This window comes from Podarcis vaucheri (genome assembly GCF_965113315.1).
Source record: "Podarcis vaucheri genome assembly, chromosome: 9".
In the NCBI taxonomy this organism is placed as follows: Eukaryota; Metazoa; Chordata; class Lepidosauria; order Squamata; family Lacertidae; genus Podarcis; species Podarcis vaucheri.
Window position 1 is genome coordinate 17,767,356 of NC_138767.1, and position 22,585 is coordinate 17,789,940.

At 42.7% G+C, this 22,585-nt stretch overlaps 1 protein-coding gene across 6 annotated transcripts in view; it reads left to right on the forward strand.

Annotated features, from left to right (window-relative positions):
• The window catches only part of CCSER1 (coiled-coil serine rich protein 1), a 726,914-nt gene that overhangs the window by 342,132 nt on the left and 362,197 nt on the right, over positions 1–22,585 (forward strand). For all 6 annotated transcript variants that reach the window (XM_082236373.1, XM_082236372.1, XM_082236374.1 and 3 more), the window contains one exon: positions 1,677–1,754. In XM_082236373.1, the coding sequence (XP_082092499.1) occupies positions 1,677–1,754 (78 nt within the window). The remainder of the gene's footprint in view (positions 1–1,676; positions 1,755–22,585) is intronic.

Sequence of the window (22,585 nt, forward strand, 5' to 3'; positions counted from 1 at the left end):
CTGTGGAGTTGTCCCATAAGCTTTCATGAAGAAATTCTTATCAAGATCAGTATGGTTATAAGTTACCATTGATCAGGTCCCAGTACTCAGCAGATGTGTTTAAATGTATCCATGAAAATGGAACGACCCCATTTCCTAACTATCCCAAAAAGCCCATACAAAACTTGCATGGTATACAAATGAGAGGATTTCTCCCTGCACTAAAATAAATATATGGCACAAGAACACAAGAGAATTGTGACTGGCTCTTTTACTGTTCCTTAAAAAGTCTAAAATTCTGAAATATTTATTCAGTCATATCCCATCTGCTTGCTGTACTCAACTTCCAGGCTGTGAACTTATATTGAACTAAATGACCAACAATACAGTTGAAGCAATCACCCTGAAAATAAGTTGGAAATGCATTTCCTATCTTTAAATAGCTATAAAATACACAGATTGTCTTCTCCTTTCTTTAGTTATCAGGATTTATTTGTTCTCTTGCTTCTAATATCCACTGAAGATATTTTCTGCCAGTATTAACTTCTTGGATCAATAATTTTTGATGGCAATCTTGAGGGAAGTTGGTGTCTGGCAGCTATCATAGCACTGTAGTCTCTTGTTGAAAAGCAGTTACCACAAACAAAATTGGCTCTATCTTTGGGAGTGATGTTCACAAGACTGCACATATTTTATAGTACAATTATCTAGGGTGGCTGTCGTGCCCTCTCTGTTTAGAAAAATAGGGTCACAGCTTGAACAATCCAGTTTTATGAGTTGGAGCGAGAGGCAATAAGTTTTCACATATAGTTTATATCAGGGATGCAGAACCTGTGACCCTCCAGTTGTTACTGGACTACAACTCCTATAATTCCTGACCTTTGACTATGCTGGCTGGGCATAGTGGGAGCTGGGGTCTAACAACCTCTGAAGGGGCACAGGCTTCCCATCCTTGGTTTCTATTTTCTGAAAGAGTGGGGAACTGCTGATATACTCAGATATACTGTACAGTGTGTGATCTACCATCCACATCTTGTGCTTGACACTGCCAGCTAGGCCACAAATTAAAACATCAGGCCTGATGCTTGTCAGTCATCCCCTTTATACCCCCACAAGTAAGAAGCAGGATTCTGAAGTTTGCTCTCGTTCCATATATTACATTTATATATTTTTATATTATATTGTTGTGAGGTGGGGGAGGGGGGAGTAGGCTGTTTGCCAAGACCCTTCCAACCCTTGGATCCAGCAAGTGTTAAAATATAAGCCAGGCTAGCTTCCTGATGAGGTGATTGCCTGGGTGATGGGCCATTAAGGGGAACAAAATGTTTCTATTGTATTTGCTAAAGGTGCTTATTAGCTTGTGTTTTTCAGTACTTAACTTTGAAGATCTTAGGCTGCAATCCTAACCCTACTTAAGTGGGAGCAAAACCCACTGAATTCAATAGGACTTACCTGAGTAGATATGGTTAGGATAGTGTTGCTCCTTATTTGCTACTCCAGATGGTGTTAAAATGCACCAAGAAAAATGCTCAAAGTAGAATACTTGCTTCAGTTACAGTTTTTGGTATCATTATTCATTTTCTCTTCATTGTAATAGATGGGGTACTCTTCTGGTCAAAGTACCACAGCTACACCAAGCACTTAAACAGTGGATTTGTCACAGGCTAATCTAGATTTTATTTTGCTTTTTATTGTAGAGTGCAGATATGAGTCCTGCAAGCAGTACCAACTCGCTTCCTGTCAGCCCACTTACTGAAGAACCGTTGCCATTCAAGGTAAATAGCTTTCATCACAGAGTCAATGATACTTGGGGTATTTGACTTAAACAGGTGCATGCTTCCAAGTACCCTGGCTATAATTGCATGCTTGCAAAAATCATGAGGAGTTGACTGATATACAGAACGGCAAAGGATATCCTGGAAGCAGACTTGCACTCTTGGTGAGACATTAATGTTAGGCAAAACTTTAAGCCCTGTTTAAGACTCCAGGATCTTAAACCCTGGATCTCAATTTCCTTATGTTTGCTTTTAATCAGTATGTATTGGCATCTTTTAAAACTTCTGTTTGCCTGATCAGCAAGCAGATGGGTGTGTGTGTGTGGCTGTTGTGGTGAGGCATCTATCCTTCTCTACATCCAGAGAGGAAGCTGCTTCTCTTATCTACAGGAATAGCTGCACCTTGCAAAACTACTGTGTGAGCAGAGACATCCTAATCAAAAACCTTTATTCTTCCTGATCAGCCAAACAGCCCTGGGTTATGTCTCCACTTTGTCAATAGGGCATGTTAGGTGAACATGGCATAATGCATGGCTCACAATTATTATTTTATGACATCTGCTGAAGCCATCATACTATCCAAAAGTACTTCTGTCACCCTGACGACATTTCTCTCTATTCCCTCTGGCACCAGGGTTGCTGCTTGCAGATGGGGTTTGCAAGTGGTTCAAGTCAAGTACAAACCTTATAGACCACAGTCCTCTTTATTTATTATTATTATTTATTTATTCCTTACATTTATTTACCACCATTATCCTCCAAGGATTTCAAGGTGGTGTACACGGTTCTCCTCCTCCCCATTTCATTCTCACAACAACCTTCGGAGATAGGTCAGGCTAAGACAGTGTTTCCCAACCGGTGTTCCGCGGCACACAAGTGTGCCGTGAGATGTTGCCTGGTGTGCCGCGAGATGTTGCCTGGAGGGAGGCGGGCGAGGGCGTTTGCTTCCCGGAGGACTTGTGGGAAGCCGCCCCTTCTCTGGGCGACGCGCCCAGTCAGTCCCGAGGGCTCTCGGAGGGACTCGCGAGCGACGGCGCGGCGGCTCCGGGGCGCGCTCAGCCGGGCCGCCGCACGCCCCCGCTGCAGCTGCCCGGCGTGGAGCGTGACGCGGAGCCGGCCGGGCTTGGAGGCGCCCAGGTAGGGCCAAGCCGGGCGGGGGCGGGGAGGTCTCGGTCTGCTGCGGGCGCAGGAGGGCGAGCGGGAGAGGGGGAGCCGTCGGGTCTCCTGGAAGGAAGCGAGGCGGCGGCTGAGGGGGATGCAGCCCCCCGTCCCCAGCAACAGGCGCTCCTCGAAGTGAGGCCACAAGTCGGGGCTCGGACAGGGCCTGGAAGCAGGGGCTCCGGTTCTTGGGAGCGGAGAAGGGGACTTCGAAAGCGGCCTGGAGGAGAAAAGCCCCGATGCAGTGAGAGCGGGGAGCGTGCTGCCTTGTCCAGGCCTCCTCGCTTTGTGCCGTCCGCTGCCGGGAGCAGGACACGGGGGCTCCTCGTTCGCATGCTTTCCTGGGTGATTGGTGAGGGTTAGGGTTAGGGTTAGGGTCCCTCAGTCCCTCGCTTTGCTGCCTCCTCCCCCCCCCACCCCCAAAGCTTGGAGGTTCCCGGGCAAGGGGGAGGGAAAAAAATTGAAAACTTTCACTTTCGTGCGTCCCTCCCGGCGTGACGCTGCGCGCTGACGTCACAGGGCTGTAATGGTGGTGTGCCGCGAGATTTTTTTCATCAAACAAGTGTGCCTTTGCCCAAAAAAGGTTGGGAAACACTGGGCTAAGAGATAATGACTGGCCGCACTTCATGACTGAGTGGGGATTCAAACCCTGCTCTCTCAGGTCCTAGCTCAACTCTCTAACCATTATGCCACACTGGCTCTCTTTGAAACACATTGCTCTGAAGTCACTCCTGTGCCATTGCCTGCTTTATCACTCCAGGTTCTGGATGACTTGGTGGTGACAGACTAGACTAGAGAATCTGTGGTCCTCCAGATGGCGTTGGACTACAGCTTTTATCTTCAATTGTTCATGTTGACAAGCACCAATAGGAGTTGAAGTGCAACAACATTCAGGGAGCCACAGATTCCCCATCCCTGCACTAAGCCGTCCCTTTGGGAATTTGATTCTTCTGGATGACTGCTTTTTTATACCTTCAATTTTAGGGTACTTGTTACCTTTCCAGCCATTGGGGCATGGACCTTACCACCTGAACCTAGGTACCTGACAGGCACATAGTATGCATGTATGTACAACCTAGGTTTCCCTTATCCCTCCATTCTTCCATCATGGAACTCAACGTGGCATGCCTTCTGTATGTTTGTTTAGCTTCATCTCAACTATGGTCCTCAAGTCAATGTCACGAATTTATGTAAAGAGTGACTTTATATAAAGAATAACTTATGAGAAGGTGGTGATTTGTTGGCATCTGTTCGTTTGAAGAAGACTGAGAAGACAGGTGACAACTGTGTGTAGGCATACAGAGACACATTGTTGTATGCTCGTTTTAAAAAATAGCAGGATATTAAAAATAAAACCAGGGGTACATTTGTTTTGGCTTTTGAAGGGAAGACTTCTAGCTTTCCTGTGGAACTCATGTAAACATTGAGGTCAGGCTCAGGGGAGATTCATGTGCAACTCCCAGCCAGCACTGTTGAGGGGAAATAAAAGTAATATAAAATGCAACCGTTTCTGTTATTGCTTGCTGACTTGCTCCAGGAGAGAGCAACACTGTTTCAGCAGTAACGTGAGTGAGTGATTTCATATGCAAAAACCCTTTCCAAATACTGTCAGTCTATAATAGTGGTTTGTGATGACAGGGAATGTATTACTCTGGCCAATTTGATAGTCGTACTTCCCAACTCCCCGTGAAGTGAGCAGTAATGTTTAGATGTTTAATTTGATTTGTTTTGGGCGGTTCTGAGAAAAGCAATTGTCACTTAAGAACAGGGTAGAAAAATTGGGCCTCTGTGGGATAGTAAACTATGGTTTACTTTTGAATTTGAAATAAGTTATAGCTGCCGCTTTGGAATATCAGTTCTGACCTAAGGAAAAGGGGGTGCCCTTTCAATGTGTTTGCTGTACAAATGTGGGTGGCACTGTGGTCTAAACCACTGAGCCTCTCGGGCTTGCCCATCGTCAGGTCAGCAGTTTGAAACCACATGACGGGATGAGCTCCTGTTCCTCTGTCCCAGCTCCTGCCAACCTAGCAGTTCAAAAGCACACCAGCGCGAGTAGATAAATAGGTACTGCTATGGCAGGAAGGTAGTGTTTCTGTGTGCCCTGGCTTCCATCACAGTGTCCTGTTGCATCAGAAGCAGTTAGTCATACTGGCCACATGACCCAGAAAAGCTAACTGCAGACAAACACTGGCTCCCTCGGTCTGAAAGCGAAGATGAGCGCCATAGTCGAATTCAGCTAGACTTAACTAGACTTAGCTTTACCTTTACCTGTACAAACTAACTTCATCACAGATGACCAGGCTTTCTAATAAAGCTTATATGGACAGGCAGTATGGGATTCATAGAGCGTGTGAATTCTGGGACATCATATCTGAAATCCAAGGAGAGAGAAGTTTGTGTGTGTGTGTGTGTGAGAGAGAGAGAGAGAGAGAGAGAGAGAGAGACAGAGAGAAAGATTTACTTTTCCTTTCATACATTACTTGTTTTTTTCCTTACAAGAAAACCTGTTCAAACTTTTTACAGCATTTTGATTAAGATTTGGTAGGAACCTGATACATTGCTTTATGGGCTGGGTCTGTCCCACCTCAGCAGTTCCTGGCATACATTTTGGGGTGAGTCTATCAGCAGATAAATGGCCTTTCCCTCTCTAAAAGAAGAAAGGTACAGATGGCATTAGGAGGTGGGTTAAATAGCTTGCTCCTGATATAAAACGTACAGAGCAAATGTGCGGCTGAGGCATAGAGGGACAAAGGTCAGCTTTCATATCTATGAATAGCACTAAAGCTGTTGCTCTTGCACATTAGGCCTGAGGACTCAATCAAAGGAAATTTGGAATTAAAATCACCACTGTGCCTCCTACTGTGCCATTTCCTCAGCAGCTCATAACATCCTCAGTGTTGCTGCATACCCAGCTGCCATCTATAGGGGGTCCTTCAGGCTTTTTATGTGGCATTGTTTTTGACACTCAGTCTGAAATATTAAAAAAAATGACATGAGAGCAGTTTGGGGAGCACTCGGAGGCGGCTCCATCTCTAGCTCAGTGCAAGAGGTGCCAGCTGGGCTAAAATTTTATTGAATGAATTAACAGAGCATTTTTCTGTGACTTCAGGTGGTAGTAAAAATAAGAAAGCAGGGTGGGGGGGGGCATGTCACGGTGTACATAATTAGCAGCAGCAGCAAATAGAGACTGAAGACTCGGCCTCACACTTACCCTTTTTGAGGCGAGTCAATCAGAACTGTACACAGTACTTGAAATGCAGTTGCACCATAGATTTGTGTAGCAGCAGTGTGATATTGGCAGTTATATTTCCAGTTCCTTTCTTAATGACCTTAGCATGGGATTTGCCTTTTTCACAGCCACCACACACTAGGTTAACTTCTTCGTCAAGCTAGCAAGGTCTCACTCCTGGTCTATCAATATTATATATGCACATACACAGTAAGTTATTTGACAGAAGTTATTTAACAACAAACAAAACACAAGACAGATTCTGATGTTGGTTTTTCAGGGATTACAGTGGCCAAGGCTTGTTTGGTACTTCAATGAATATTAGCTTTATTTACCAAATTGATATTGAAATTGACAAAGCTTGTTCTGATTTGGGGGAATTGGTAATTCTTTCCAGTTTTTGCTAAGTTTAGTTACTCTGTTCTCGCCTCAGTATTTGACTGTGCTGATGCTAATCCCCCAAATGAGAAACAACACAATTAATAAAAGGAGATAATCCTAAGAAAAAGTATGGGAGTCTGCTGATAAAGCTCTCTTTCATTAAAGAGATCCCCACTAGATTCTGTCTTTGTGGCGGTTGTAGCCAGGTTACCAGCTTCAAATAGCAACTTCTGAAAAGAATAATCTAGCAGCCAGGATCACTTGTAGTAGTGGGTCACATTATCCATTTGGAAAGAATCTTTCCCATCAAAAGGGAAAGAATCCATAATATGTTTGTTGGTTTGAGAAATGTTTACCCATGTTTCCACTAAAATAGCCTCAATGAGGATTTCTGATCAAATAAAAACTGTCTAGATAAGGAAACTGTAAACTGGGGTAAATATTATGTTACCCATTAGGTTTCAGAAAGAAAGAATACTTAACATTCATGAGCTTTATGTGCCATTGAAATCAATGGATTTAAAGTGTATAGTTGATTGCTAAATTCAGCCTTACCAACGTGGTGCCTTCCTGCCATTTTGGGTGACAAATCCCATCAGCCCCAGTTAATACCTTGGAGTTGTAGTCCCAGACAGCAGGAGCGCAAGAGGTTCGGGGTGGCTAGCTTAAGAAAATGAAGTAATTTTAGTAGAATTTAGTTGTGGATAATTTTTTTTAAAATTGATTTCATCCTACATCAGCTAAAGGTCTGTCTTATCAGTGCATTCTGCAAATGTACAAAAACAATGCAGTGCATTCTTGGTACATTAATTGCAGACAGAAAGCATAATATTAAACTTGTTTTTTCTGTATTACAGTTTTACAACACCACACATACACACACATGATTTTTCCTGAACAAGGTATTACAATAAATGAAAGGCATACATAAAGTCAGAAGAGTATGCATAATTTCTCCAGTAATCAATAAAAGTAGACCAATTTTCCTTTAAAAAAATAAAATAATACTTTTTGTTCTCTTTCTTTGCCTTGAATATAATTAGTAAGTTTTGACATCACCGTCAAGCAGTTTATTTTCCCATTCAGAAGCCGACAGAAAATTATTTCCAGCATCTAGCATAACAGACTGTGGCTGTAACAGCCATGTATGATATCATCTCCTGATATAGTATGCAGTGTTCTTAGCATCCATCAAAAGAAAAAAATTAGGAACTGAACTCAATTTCTACTTCATTATTCCCCCCCCCCGGCAAATGCATTGGTTTTTTCCTTAGTAGTGCCAAAGATCCACCATAACTCTTCTTTTCTCCGCCCCCCCCCTCTCTCTCTCTCACACACACACAGAGGGAGAGAGAGAGCGAGAGGGAGGACACACCCACCCACACTCCTACACACCTTTCCAGAATGCATTCCTATGGTCCCCAGGAGTTTGTCATAGAAGCCATAGGATTAAAAAAATAATAATAAAAAATTGAGGAGGGAACTCTCCCTCTGAAGGGATGGGGTGGAGTCTGACCTCACAAGTCTCCTACCTGCAGCTATGACAAGGTCCACTGTTGGTGCATCCCTGGCCCTGGAACTTTGGCACAACTTACAAACATAGAAACAAAATGGCTCCTAAAAATATACATAGCATCATGTGAAGAAGGCTGAGCACTCTGGGGGAGGTGGCCGTTGAAGCTATGATGTATGATGCTCACCAGGCCCCCACCCAGCCCATTTCCAACAAAGATGGAGGGGGCGGAAGGCACGTTGACCCACCTGCCTGCCCGCGTGAGCTCAGCCGGGCTTTGTATTTGGTAGTTTGTCTGCATTTGATTCTTCATTTCCTGACTCAGTCGGATTGTTCTGCCCATGTTCTAGGCACCATACTAAGATCTGTGGGTATAATATACTACCTGTGCACAACTTTAGGACAGGTCTCCCTGAAGTTGGTATATAAAATGAAAAAGTTACATTCCTTCTGTATGCATTCTCACATGTCCTGAAGTTTGAAGAAATGTGGTTTTGGTTGGTCTTGTTTTGGTTTTGTTGAGTGTTCAAGACTATTTCTTAAGAAGGATGCGGGAGAAAGGGGCAAAAATGTAATTCCACTTTAAGTCATGTCAGAAACTCTGCATTAGAACTTTTGTATTTTAGAACATAAAGGAATTAGTAAAATGAAGATCAGCATGCATGTGACAATAGGTGGGCAGGAGACAAAGGACCCAAAACTGAGGTAGAATACTAAGAGAGAAGAGCCAAATATTGTTTCTGCCTGCCTGCTTCTGATTTATGAACTTCCAGCATATTATGGTTAATACACATTTGGCTTTCCTCAATCCCAGTTTCATCATCAATCGTTATTCTGTGCTTGCCTTTCCAGTCTGGATTGGGGATCATCAGTAGCTTTATTGTTTTCTTTTGCCATCCCTGCTGTATGAGGATGAATGCAAGATTTGTTTGCAAAAAAATGAAAAAGGTAATTTGTTATCATGACAAGACAAACAGAATTATCTTTCCATAAATTAAAATGAAATTATTATTAGATTTTATCTCTTTATAAAGCAGTCTGTGCCTCTCATTCAGAGAGGTCCTTGGAGTAAATGGGAATTAATTGGAAAAAAATTACTGAATATTATGAAGCTGTCACTTCAGCTTTCTAGATCAGCACTGCAGATATTAGAGATGCTGGGTGCATACCAACCATGCAGATGATTTCAGCATATAAATTTTGAGGCGGGAAGTTGATCAGCATCCATATTTATTTACTCTGCAAGGGCCTGCCACTCTTTTGCCTTGAAGATCATGCTTTCTTGAGGTTTTGCCGTGTCCTTGCATAGAAATGAAGCACTATTATCCTGCTTTTGAAAACAAACTAGTGCACTAACAGGTTGGTTATTCAACATGGATATTGATTATTTTTTTAAGCATAGATAGTTTAGATTTAGATGCTTTTAGATGTTTTAATTGTTTTCTCTCTTGTGTGTTTGCCGCCGTGGGCACCTTCAGGACGAAGGGTAGGGATATAGATTTAATAGTAAATAAATAACAAATGAGATGCTTTTTAGAAAATTAGGAGTAAGAACAGTCAGGAATAGTAGGCAGATGAGCCCTGGGGATGTGAAGAATGAAATGGCAACATTGATTCTTGCTGGTTCCCGAGAATTCTGGGTGCTTGCTTTTCCAGGAACAGCAGTGAGAGAGGGAAAGGGTTGTGCAGCTGGAAAACATGACCAAATGATGTCAGCTAGTAAGCTCTGGGATGCTGAGCAGTCAGTCAGCTTCCTGTGATGGAGTTTGCCCCATGCTAGTTCTGGCCCCATGAAGCTAAATGTGAGGCTACCCTTGTGCAAAAGCAGCTGGGACTAGTGGGCAGAGGAAGCCCAAAAACAAGGAAAGGAAAAATGGTAACATCTGCCCTGTGAGAGGGGACATCGTTTCCAAGACTAGCTGACTTCAGCCAGTGAGCCATGGGCACTCCATGGAGCAGTGACAGCAAGGCTTCCTTCCTGTTTTATCCCCACAGATGATTGACTATTGCTTCCTGATGTGAGAGGGCAGGAACTGGAGGACAGGTTTACATGTGTGGCAGGCCAGAAGTGGTATAAGTGTCTTATTCGCACAAGAGCTTGCTTGAATGAGGGACAGGGAGTTGATGTGGAATGTAGTAAGCTGAATGGGAGAGGTCACTTGGGCCTGTAGTGGCAGAGATGGATCAAAGCATAATGGGAGGTTCAACAGATTAATGCATTTTTCAGCTCTGGTACAAGGTAGGTTGAATAAATCTCCTGAAGGCTAGAAGGAGGAACAGCTTGCTTTATGAGAGCGATGCAACTCTGCAATAAGTAGCAAGCATGGGGCGATGTCTGTGACCAAAATTAAGTTACCTGATGTCCTATATACCGTATTTTTTGCTCCATAAGACTCACTTTTTCCCTCCTAAAAAGTAAGGGGAAATGTGTGTGCGTCTTATGGAGCGAATGCAGGCTGCGCAGCTATCCCAGAAGCCAGAACAGCAAGAGGGATTGCTGCTTTCACTGCGCAGAGATCCCTCTTGCTGTTCTGGCTTCTGAGATTCAGAATATTTTTTTTCTTGTTTTCCTCCTCCAAAAACTAGGTGCGTCTTGTGGTCTGGTGCGTCTTATAGAGCGAAAAATACGGTATGTTGTTGGACAACAACCTTCAACTTTCCCGACCTTTGGATATACTTATTGGGGCTGCTGTGAGTTCCAGTCCAGCAATACCTGGAGGGAACCACATTGGCAACCCCTGCTAGGACCAGGTGAATTGGCATAGTGTTGGATTTTTACTTTTATAAAAGACGGATCTGATGTATCATCTCTATGCCAGCTCCATCTTATAATCAGTCTCCCTCCATCCTGAAGATAACGGAGCTTTCAGCAGACTGACAGGTTATATTATGGGTAACATGATGTTTTAGTTCTACTTAATTTCATGCATATGAGGAATCATGACTGGCTGACAGCTTCAATGAATCCAGAAAGCACTGCCTTAAGTGACGTTTTGCATAAGAAAAAAAAAAGGAATAATAAAGTTGATTATAGGCAAGCAGAACTAATGAATGTAAAATGGAGACGAGAAGAACCAGCCACCTCCTCTCTGATTCTGATATTGTGGCTGTTTCTTTTTTCTTTTTAAATTTTGCCTACCTAACCTACTCACATTTTCGAACAGTAATATCTAAAGGGGCCATAAGATAAAATGTAAACTATTGTTTTCCTGAGTATGCTGTTGGTGGTGTTAATGTTGGAAATTACTGACTTGCTACGGAAATTTTGTCTAAACTTTAAAATAATTTGGGGGTCTCTTCTGACACAAAACTTGGGATGAATTTTGAAGGGAGCCATCCTTTATTATTATTATTATTATTAGTAGTAGTAGTAGTAGTAGTAGTAGTAATAGTAGTAGTAATAGTTGTAGTAGTAGTAGTAGTAGTAGTAGTATTCAGCTAATTTTTTTTCAAGAGGAGAGCCATTGAAATAATGGCCATGGCTAACTTAGGTCCATCAATTTCATTGAACCTACGCTGAGTAAATCTTAGTTGAATACAACTCTGTAATACAACTGTCTAATGAAAACTTACCCAAGCAGTGCACAATATATGATTCTAAAAGCAAAAATTAAAATAAAGATTAGAAATCTCGCCCCCCTTTTTTTAAAAAAAGCTACCAAATGCAAAGCAAAACATTTTTATCTGCCTTTAGAATGAAAGCAGAGACATCAGTTCATCTTCCCTCTGGGAAACAGCCAGCTATCATCTTTGAGTCTAGAGATTCCTAAAAACAGCAAAGTGTGTGCTGGTTTTACTTTTCTAGTTTATGGATGGAAAGGGGACAACACTGTGCTATTGCGCTAATGATTTGAGAGAGCAAACTAAGGCACTTGCTTCCATTAGGAAAGGTGGCTTTTGTTCCACACCAAAACCCGTTGGGAATATCACCATTGCCCATTTTCACCATGAGAGTACTCCACGGAAAGCTTTTGTCTGTGAATAAGGGAAGGAGTAAAGGAGTAAATTATTGCTATATCAATTCTCTGAGGGTGCTATTATCTGGAACAAGGGAGCTCTGTGGCATTTTTTTGTACTGAGTTCTCAGGAGAGAGGAAACAGACTGTTCTAAGCTAGCCACTGGCACCCTTGGAAACCCTTTTTTCCAGGTATCAAGGGAGATTTGTCATCAAGCCCCCTAGAGCCTTCCCATTGCCCCAAGGGTTTGTATACTTCTGGCAGCTTTCCAGCAACTATTCTGAGGGCTTCTCTCTCTCTCTCTCTCTCTCTCTCTGTGTGTGTGTGTGTGTGTGTGTATGCGCTTCACATTTACAGTTTCAACATGCTTCCTGCTCTTACTAGTAGCTACATAAATTGGCCTTTGAATAAAAATCTGCTGTATTCTGTACAATAATATCCATTGCAGTTGGGGTTTTTTTAAGGTTAAAAATGCAAGAGAAGAAATTGATTGTTAAAATATATATTTGAGGTGTGAAAGGTTGCTTATTAGTTTCTACCTGTATGCATGCTAACGCAAGGACTTTATATTGGTAGCAGAGCAGTCCTACAACAGGGGAAGGGGAGAGAAGACAATATGAGGTGCAGGAACTGCAAAATCTATAGCCTTGCCAATCTCAACCAGTCACAGCAGTTTTGTGCTGTGTGGGTGTGTGGAGGGAAAACAAGTACTCCACCTTCAGTATTGACATACTGCAACCCACCCACCCCCAACAGCAGGAGGGTTTTGGATCTGACATATCCAAGGAGTCCACTGATCCATTCTGGGATGCCCTCTTTTCACGATTACCACCTATGGAAGAGTGACAAGGGCAATGGAGGTTTCCACACCTGCAAGGCAAAGCTTGTGAGAGTTGACTTCCCTCTTTGCAGGGAGAGAAGGAGATCCATTATATACTGTGAGCCAGTGTGGTGTAGTGGTTAAGAGCGGTAGTCTCGTTATCTGGGGAACCGGGTTCGCGTCTCCGCTCCTCCACATGCAGCTGCTGGGTGACCTTGGGCCAGTCACACTTCTTTGAAGTCTCTCAGCCCCACTCACCTCACAGAGTGTTTGTTGTGGGGGAGGAAGGGAAAGGAGAATGTTAGCCGCTTTGAGACTCCTGAAGGGGAGTGAAAGGCGGGATATCAAATCCAAACTCTTCTTCTTCTTCTTCTACTCTGGTCCCTGGTATGCTGTTCTGTGGACCATGGGATTGACTTCAAAGTAGCACTAAGAAGATTGCTCTGCCAGCACAATGACTGATGGAAAGATCTCTGTTCTCTTCCATCTGCACACTTAGGGTTTTCCTGATCTCGCAGAGATTTAAGGAGGGGTGCACAGTGGGAGGAGCAGGGCCAGCCGAAGGCATTTTGGCACCTGAGGAGAACCACAAAACAGTGCCTTCTTCCCCACTAGGAAGAAGGGGGGAGCAAAGAGTGACACCAAGAACAACAGGGAATAACGATCCACATTGGGACCCGCTGCCCATGTAGATCCTGCCACCTGAGGCCATTGCCACACCTTGCTACATGAGTGGAGTTGAGAGGATGAGAGGCGGGGAAGCCCTATTGTGCTGATTCCTGCTAGCACAGCTACCCATCCCCTTGAGTTTTGTGTAAATTAGTGTGTAATAAATGTCCTCTTGCAGGGCCAACATGAACAAAAGCTTTCCCAGTGATTATGATGTTAGGAACAGTATCCCTATTGCATACGGATACCTGTGGGGTTTTGGGTCATGCTATCTGGTTCAGAGGCTCTTGATTTCATATTTGATGCTACAAAAACTAAATCAATTTCCATCTAGCAATGTAATCACTCTGTTATGGGAAGGGTGACTGCATACCCTCTGCCATTTAGTTGACCTAAGAAATAAGCTGCCTTTCAGGTTCTCCTCTAAAACATGAAAGCTGCTCCTCAATTAATGGGAGAGTAGTGCAGATCTGGAATTGTTTTCACGAACTTCACACTGCCTTTTGAACTGTGTACATTTTAGATGTGCTGCCTTATGTAAATTAATATGCTTATCATAAAATAGAAGAGGCTAAAATAGGTCAAACGTGTGGGTGGATATGTTGCATTTGTTTACATGAAACAAAGTAAAGTACGAAGAACCCTACTTCGGGTCACTGTTCTGGCAAGAGCAAAATGCACACACAGCCCAGTCCTCAGTGACCTAAATCTCACTGGAAGGTATTCCCCAGGGTTTCTTGAAATACACATACCCTCCACAACACTTCATCTGTCACAGTTTAAAAAATGTTGCTACTGCCCTCATGTTTTAGATTCATTATTCCATTTTTTAAAAAGAGGGTGGATAAGTCCCTTTTGATAAATGGTGTTGACTTGGTGATCTTTGTGATACTTTCTGTGTGCATTGTTGTGTGATCCTGTGAAGTCATGACATCTATCAGTCTTCTGAATCACTGCAACTGTTAGGTAGTTAATACATGAATGGAAGGTTCATTTCCTGCACTTATTATCTATGTCAAACAGGGAGTAGCAGTTGCAATAATCCTGTCATCTTCATCAGCCATTGATGATTTTATCTTAAGGATGGGAGTTTTGAGGATCATGCAAATGGGATTAAGAGCTTCCCTGCTGGTTTCAGGAAGATGTCTAGTCCAAGTGCATTAAAACAGTAGCAGAATTATTTAAACAGATTTTGACGTCACATTTAATAGTCTTCCCAAAGTAATTAGATAGTTATGACATTATGCATCTGTCAGGCCAATGCATGGCAATGGCTGCCGAAAGAAGGAAGCTCCTATGGGACAAGATAAATATTTGATGAACAACATGACCACCTTTATTTTCACTAGTAAAATCAATCTGCTTCAGTCTTCATGTGCTTGCCACTGCAGGCAGTTTTGAAACATGCTAGCATTTATTTTAATCGATATTTAAACTACTGTGTGAATAGGTCTTCAAAATGTAATAATGTGTGTGTGTGTGTGTGTGGTTGTTCTATCTATCATATATTCTGCGCCATTATGGAGGGCAATAACATTTATTTAAGTTATTTATATCCTGGCTTTTAGGGTACAAACATTCAGAGGTCAGGTTACAACAACCAAAAGGGACAATATGTGCTAAAACCCCTATCATTTTTGTTGTGATGAGTGAGTTCAACGGCTTAGCAAGTGACATAAGAGGCAATGAGATTTCTCCTGGCAAAATGAAACCTCGTTTCTGGTCAGGCTGCTTCGTCTCTACAACTATTCTGTTGAGTAAAGACCAAACTGCTATCATGACTGTCCATACCTGCCATACTTACAGTACATTATGGTTCACCAACTCACCTGCTTGTCATTAGGAAGGAGCTGTGACTCATACTTTGCATGCGAAAGTTCCCAGTCTCAAACTCTTCATCTCCAAGTAGGGCTGGCAGAGGTCCTTGTTAGAAATCCTGGAGAGCTGCTGCCAGTCAGTGCAGACAGTACTAAGTTAGATGGACCAATGGTCTGACTCAGTATAAAGCAGCTTCTTGTAATTATTAAGCCTGCCCAGCTTAGCCTCCTCATGCCCATTTCTCTGGTGATGGCAGCAGATAGCATTGCCCAGCATACAAGTCCCTCCAGACCACAAGCATTGTCATATTAACTTTTTAGGGTACTGCTTAGGTCTTAATACAATATTTGTATACCTGTATACAAAGGGCTGCCATTATCTTAATTTCTTCACATACCTAGTCCATACTTGGTGATGTACACACAGTGGTGCCTGGTGCTCATTGGGCTTAATAGGGAGGCCAATGGAACCAATAAAAGGCAGAGCCAACTAATTCAGATTTTGTGCCCATCTTTCCCCCTGCTAAGTTCTACAAGGACAGCAGTGAGACTGAGGAGGAGGACTATCAGTGCCACCCCCTCAATTGGTTGTAAGAAAAAAGGGAGGCAGGTTTAGGCTGGCTGTGGGCAAGGCCTCATTTGTCCAAATATCCCAGTCTCCAATGTGGACACTGATTAAAACAAAAGGGGGGCACTCCAGCAGGTTTGCAATGTAATAAAGCATGGAATAAAAAGAAAACAAACATGGAGAAAAGCATCAGGCTCCTAGTCCTCTTAATGAGAAAACTCAAGGCAATGGGTTTTTAAGAAGAAAGGATAGAGCCATTCCCTTGCACCACTTTATGAAGTAAGAGAACACATCAAATTCCCATTTATATCACACTCTTTTTGTATATTGGTCTAACACTGTACCTAACACTTATTTTTGCTTCAGGGGTTACTTAAAGGGTCAAAATAAATACTGATATTACATTGTAACTGTGAGATTCCTCTTGCTGATATTGATTCCTGCCTCAAAAGCTACAGTTTCAGGTTAAGGAGGATCAAATCTCTGGGTTTATCACATAATGATTGCCTGGCTATTGTGTTTATCTTGACAGAATCCTGGAATGCCCAGAGAACCACACTAAGAAAATCCATGTTGAATACACTATATAGTTTTTCACATCTAGTTTTCTTGCTGCTAGTGTTTTATTTGTTCATTTCAGAACATTTGTCTATATGAGCAAAAGCTCGGCGTGCTTTTAGACCAATTTCACTGAATTTTTTATTTATTTTGACTGGGATCGGTAAGATTTCAGACCTTTCTATTTGAACAGTAGATCTCTGTGCCACATTACTAACTCAATTTGAAAGGCCTGACCCCAAAACTAAAGAACAAACATTATGCCTGTGCTATGCTATGCTAATCCCCATCTAGATTTAATGTTGAATCTCTGTGTTGTATCAAATCCAAGGAAAGTTTTGTTATACTTCATGCCATTTTCATCTCAATATGCACACATTCTTCCAGTAACTTATAGTGACTCATTTGCCATTCCATCGATACTGAAATAGGTACAATATAAAGTTATAAAACATTTATGAAGTCTAACTACTTGGAGCCAGTGCAGTGAAGCTCGTAAGAAAGAGTAATTCATCTTCTTTGTCTTTGGAGGATGAGCTGTTTTAAGGATCATGTCGAATTCAATAGACGTTGCCTGCATAATAAGACTGCACTATGATGAGTTGGATGAGTGCCCTATCAGTTGACTGTAATCTGCCCTGTTTTGCCAAGTGCCTTACCTTCTCATCTGGATCTAAAGAAGATAACATAGCTGTAATCACATCATTCTCCAGAGGAGCAAAAAGCCACACAAGGATCTGATGGCTAAAAATGAAACCTCATCACCATTGTCCATGTGCCTAACATGGCTAGACACAGTACAAAAATTAAAAATAAAGACAAAGACAAGATACCATAGTGAAGGAAGCAAAGGGAGAAGGTGGTTCAACTGGGAAAAATAAAGGTTGAAAGATGTGCATAAAGGGGCACTCAAATGAAAATATAGGAGTCAGGTGTCATTTCAAACCAGGGGTCCAGATACAGCAAAAACAGAGATGACCGTGGAGTCATTTTTAGTAAAGAATCTTAAGATGGGGACTTGTGGAAACTATTGAAGTAAACGGTAAAAAGGCATAATATGTTGTGAACAAGTAAAAGAAAGATTTCAGACAAGCAGCAGCATTTCACAGGAACATAGAAATAAGTTAGACTTTTGATCCATCAAGTTCAGTATTGTCAACGCACACTGACAGCAGACAGAGGACTTTCACAACCCTACCTAGAGATGCCCTCGGTTGAACCTGAGACCTTATGCATGCAGAACAATTGCTCTAACCACTAAATGGCAACTCTTCCCTTTAATATGGGGCATAGAACAATTCTATTTCTTTTACTGAGCAGTATGTTACCCTGCTTATACAGTATGCCTCTGATTACCAAATACGGAAGACAAATTACTATCACTACAAAGTCTTTGGCTTGTGAGGTTCAACCTGTTCTGCAGGGGGTTGCACTCCTCCTAACTGAGTGGGCACACTGTTTGGGGGCACTATTATCACGAGGCAGAAGTGGCCTTAGTGGCATGGGATGCCTTCCCTCAGCTTCAGCTGGTTACCCAGCTACAACCTTCTCTGAACAGGGATAGCCTAGCTTCTGTTTATGCTCTTAACCTCTAGGCCAGATTGCTGCAATGTAGGACTGCAGCTAGTGCAAAATTCATCAGGTACGTTGCTAACTGGGACCAGGACATCTGAACATACTATACTGATGCTGGCCTGACTTCAGTGGCTGTCGATTGGATTCTGAACTCAGTTCAATTCAGTACAGTGGTACCTCGGGTTACATACACTTCAGGTTCCAGTCTCCTCTAACTCAGAAATAGTACCTCGGGTTAAGAACTTTGCTTCAGGATGAGAACAGAAATTGCGTGGCAGCAGCAGGAGGCCCCATTAGCTAAAGTGGTGCTTCAGGTTAAGAACAGTTTCAGGTTAAGAACGGACCTCCGGAACGAATTAAGTACGTAACCAGAGGTACGACTGTATGCTGGTTTTAACCTATAACTTAGCGACTGCATCTCCCCACATGAATCTACCCAGACCCTGCATTCATCACCAGAGGCTTCCCAAAAGAGGTATAGTGGGTGGAAACATAATAACAGTTTTTTTGCAGTAGAACTATAACAGTAGAATTATCTTTTTGGAGAGATGTGCCTGAATCCATCATTATAAATGTTTAGGCACCAAATGTTGTTGTTCCTATTTACCAAGACATTTAGTTTTTAATTGGGATCATATGGTATGGTGATACCCTAGCCTATTGTAGGGTTCATCTTTAAGTAGAGTAGGAGCCATTATTTTATTTTCATTTTGCAGGATGAGCACATTTAGTAAATAGTGTTGCTTATTCTTTTGATGTTGCTTAAACTGTTGCATTTCTATGTTTCTGACAATTGCAAGTCACTTTGATACATTTTATGTAGTTTGTGATAAATTTATATAAGTGATGGTGTTTACCTATAGCTTATTTTATTGCCAAAACAAAAACAGTTTTGTTACCAGGGTTTTTTCTTTAATGCCTCCTTCCCTTATTTTAGCTCATGGTTGCTAGGCTGTAGCCTCTTCAGCCCTCCAAAACTTTTTCATCGTGGTATCTCTTTCTCTGATTCTCCTTTTCAATTACAGAATTCAATGATTCAGCATGCTCTAAAGAAGACCTTTCTATCTGTTTGTGTGGGCGACTGTTTGCAGCTCTGAAGGAGGGGTATGGGAAGCCCATTCACACATTTTTTGCAGAGCTTCCGGTTACTAATTAACATTTTCATTAGAATATTTGAGTCATGGATGATTTGCATTAGGATTTATTATCTGACCTGCTAAACCTTCAGAAGCTATTACTGTCAGCATGTGCCATAATTACAGGAAGAGCCGTCTCTGTGCCATATCAACACCTCTGCTGTACTAAATCTTTTCCTTTAGAATCATTGCTGCCCATTTCATCCCAGAATTATTAGATCTGATAAATTATTTTATGTCAGATGCTGCCATGTCCATCTTTTTTAATACTATCCTTGCTCCGTAATATGTGCCTTTAGCCATACAGACTAATGAACGGTTCCTCGTATCGTCTGATTACTACTCTAATGTTTTCCAGGCATGCTTGTCGATGAGCTTGGCATATGAAGCAATTTCCTTCAGTAATAAAACTAATTAAAGTAGGCAGTCATCCACACAACACTCTTTAATGAATGATAATGAGCTCATTAATCCAGCCGCTCTTGCTCACCAAGTCCACTAGCTGGACCTCTTCAAAGGTCTGTCTGTAGAGAACTCTAGGCCTGAAAAAAGGGCAGTTACCTCAGGGTGATTTTTTTTAAAAAAAAGAAAATCACATTTATTGTGAGTCTTATGGGTTAAAATTAGAAAGCATTGAGGCACACTGTGTCTTAAATGATATATTTAAAAATTAAGTGTAAGGTGATGTATGCTGGCTCAAATAACTAAGAAAGAGAAGTAATAAGCTGATTTTTGTTGGTAGCAATAAAACATCATAGCACTTGATATAAATATTAACAGTGTGTGCCATTTTGTTGGCTGCACATATTGAGGTGTGTAGAATAAGTAAAAGATGTCTTTATTTGCCCCAACTAGTTGTTTAAACTTGCCTTTTGTAAATTAACCTTCAATCTTACACTTTCAGCACAAAAATAAATAAGATTTATGGAACAGGTTCCTGCTTTAGCTCTTGTTTATCAGGAGGACAGAGGCAAACTCTGGGCTTCAGTCTCTTGATTAAATTACAGTTTGGCACACATTATTGGCGAATGAATAAGCAACAAATCAACTCAGGAACTAAATATTGGGTGTCTGCATGTTTAAAATCTATTGTTCTGTTCACTGGTTCTATGCACCCTGATCAGCCCATCCTTGTTGGTTATGTAACACTCTCCTGACACAATCCAATGTATGATGTTCTTTTTCAGTTGCCACTTTGGAACAATTATTCAACATGCTTTAGATGAAGACATACTGGCCCGGTCCAGATGCACAATTCCTGGCTTGCTAAAGATACTTTAGCATTCAGAAACGAGTGACATTATCACATTGTCCCTCCTTGCCTCTCATGTTACTCATGAATGTGGTGGAGGTCCATTTGAGACCTCGGAGGAGGCAGTTGACATGCACTGTCACCTTCAGGTCTGGTTGTAAGTAAGGAATCAGATGGGGGCTGGCTGGAGACAGACTGAAGTTAGTAGGGCAGTGGTCCACACACCCTAATCAGACAGCTTCCATTGACTAGTGCAGTGTTTCCCAACCTTTTTTGGGCAAAGGCACACTTGTTTCATGAAAAAAATCTCGCGGCACACCCGCTCCGGCCCTAAATAGGGCAAGCCACGCCCCCTCCAGCCAGCTGATTGGCTGGCCAGGAGGCGTGGCCGAATGGGATTCCCCTGCTCTCGCGGGGGCTGAGATGGGATTCCCCGCTCATGTGGGGGCGGATGGGATTCGCTCGCTCGCCGCCCCGCGTGTGCTCGCCGAGCATGCGCAGGCCCAGTAGCGAGCGGCGATGGGGCTAGCCGGAGAAGAGAGGGCGAGCCCCCTCCACTCCGGCCCTAAATAGGGCAAGCCACGCCCCCTCCAGCCAGCCGATTGGCTGGCCAGGAGGCGTGGCCGGATGGGATTCCCCAGCTCTCGCGGGGGCTGAGATGGGATTCCCCGCTCACGTGGGGGTGGATGGGATTCCCCGCTCACGTGGGGAAGGGCGTGATGCCCGCAACCCCACCTCCTGGGGCAGGCCCGGAAGTGCAGGCCCAGTAGCGAGCGGCGATGGGATGTGGGAGCTCGCTCGCTCGCCGCCCCGCGTGTGCTCGCCGCCGCTGCCCCGCCTCTCACCGCCCGACTCGCCCGCCTCCCTCCCACGGAACACAAGGCAACGTTCCACGGCACACTAGTGTGCCGCGGAACACGGGTTGGGAAACACTGGACTAGTGCAATGATGTCTACCCCAAAATAAGTCCCGTTGCATTTGATTGCAGGTAGGTGAGTTTAGCTATGGTGGGTGGTGCTACGGTCTAAACCACAGAGCCTAGGGCTTGCCGATCAGAAGGTCGGCGGTTAGAATCCCCGCGACGGGGTGAGCTCCCATTGCTTGGTCCCAGCGCCTGCCAACCTAGCAGTTCAAAAGCACGCCAAAAGTGCAGGTAGATAAATAGGTATCGCTCTGGTGGGAAGGTAAATGGCATTTCCATGCACTGCTCTGGTTTCGGTGTTCCGTTGTGCCAGAAATGGCTGAGTCATGCTGGCCACATGACCCGGAGAAACTGTCTGTGGACAAATGCTGTCTCCCTCAGCCTGTAAAGTGAGATGAGCACCACAACCCCAGAGTCATCTGTGACTAGACTCAATTGTAAGGGGTCCTTTAACTTTACTTTTTAAGGTGAGTTTAGGATTGCAGCCTAAACTCAACAACCTTGACCTGAACCCCCAAAAGGGGTAGATCGCAGTCACTTGGGAGCTGGCCACCGCTGTTTCAAAGTTAAGGAACATAATCACATTTCTGTCTCAATAAATTATTACCTCTCCTTCCAACTGAAAGGTTTTTAAAAATTATATTATTGTAAAAGTCTTCACTCAGATTCTAGTGAGATGATAGATAGACAGACAGACAGACACACACACACACACACACACACACACACACGATTGTGCATAGCAGCTTTTAAAATCCAAATATATTAATTTTCTCTTCTTTTTAAATATAGCTTTTTTAAATCCACATATTTTATGATGTAATCATCTTCTTAATGACTGTGTAGGAATTACATTGTCTACATTTATCCAAAATCAGTGATATTTAAAGATTGATAGAGCTGTTCAAAACGTAACAGTGAAGTATTACATTAGCTTAACAAAAATATATTTTCCAATGAAAAATACATCTCAATGTAAGGTCAGGATGTAATTGGAGTGCAGTTTGTGAAGTGTTGTGCACTGGAAAATGTAGTCTCACCAGGTATTGTTATTATTCTCTAAGCCAATAGCTACTGGAATCACATGGAAAGTTCATAAATTGCATTTTATTTAGAAAATGCAACCAGTACGTTACATTGCTTATTACTCAGTTTTGTTAACTTTCCATGATTATTATTTTTTTTGGGGGGGAGGAATAGAAGGAAAGATATTATTGTTGCTGTCATTTGCATAAAACAAACAAAAACGAAGCTGCAAATATTGCCCATTCACTTC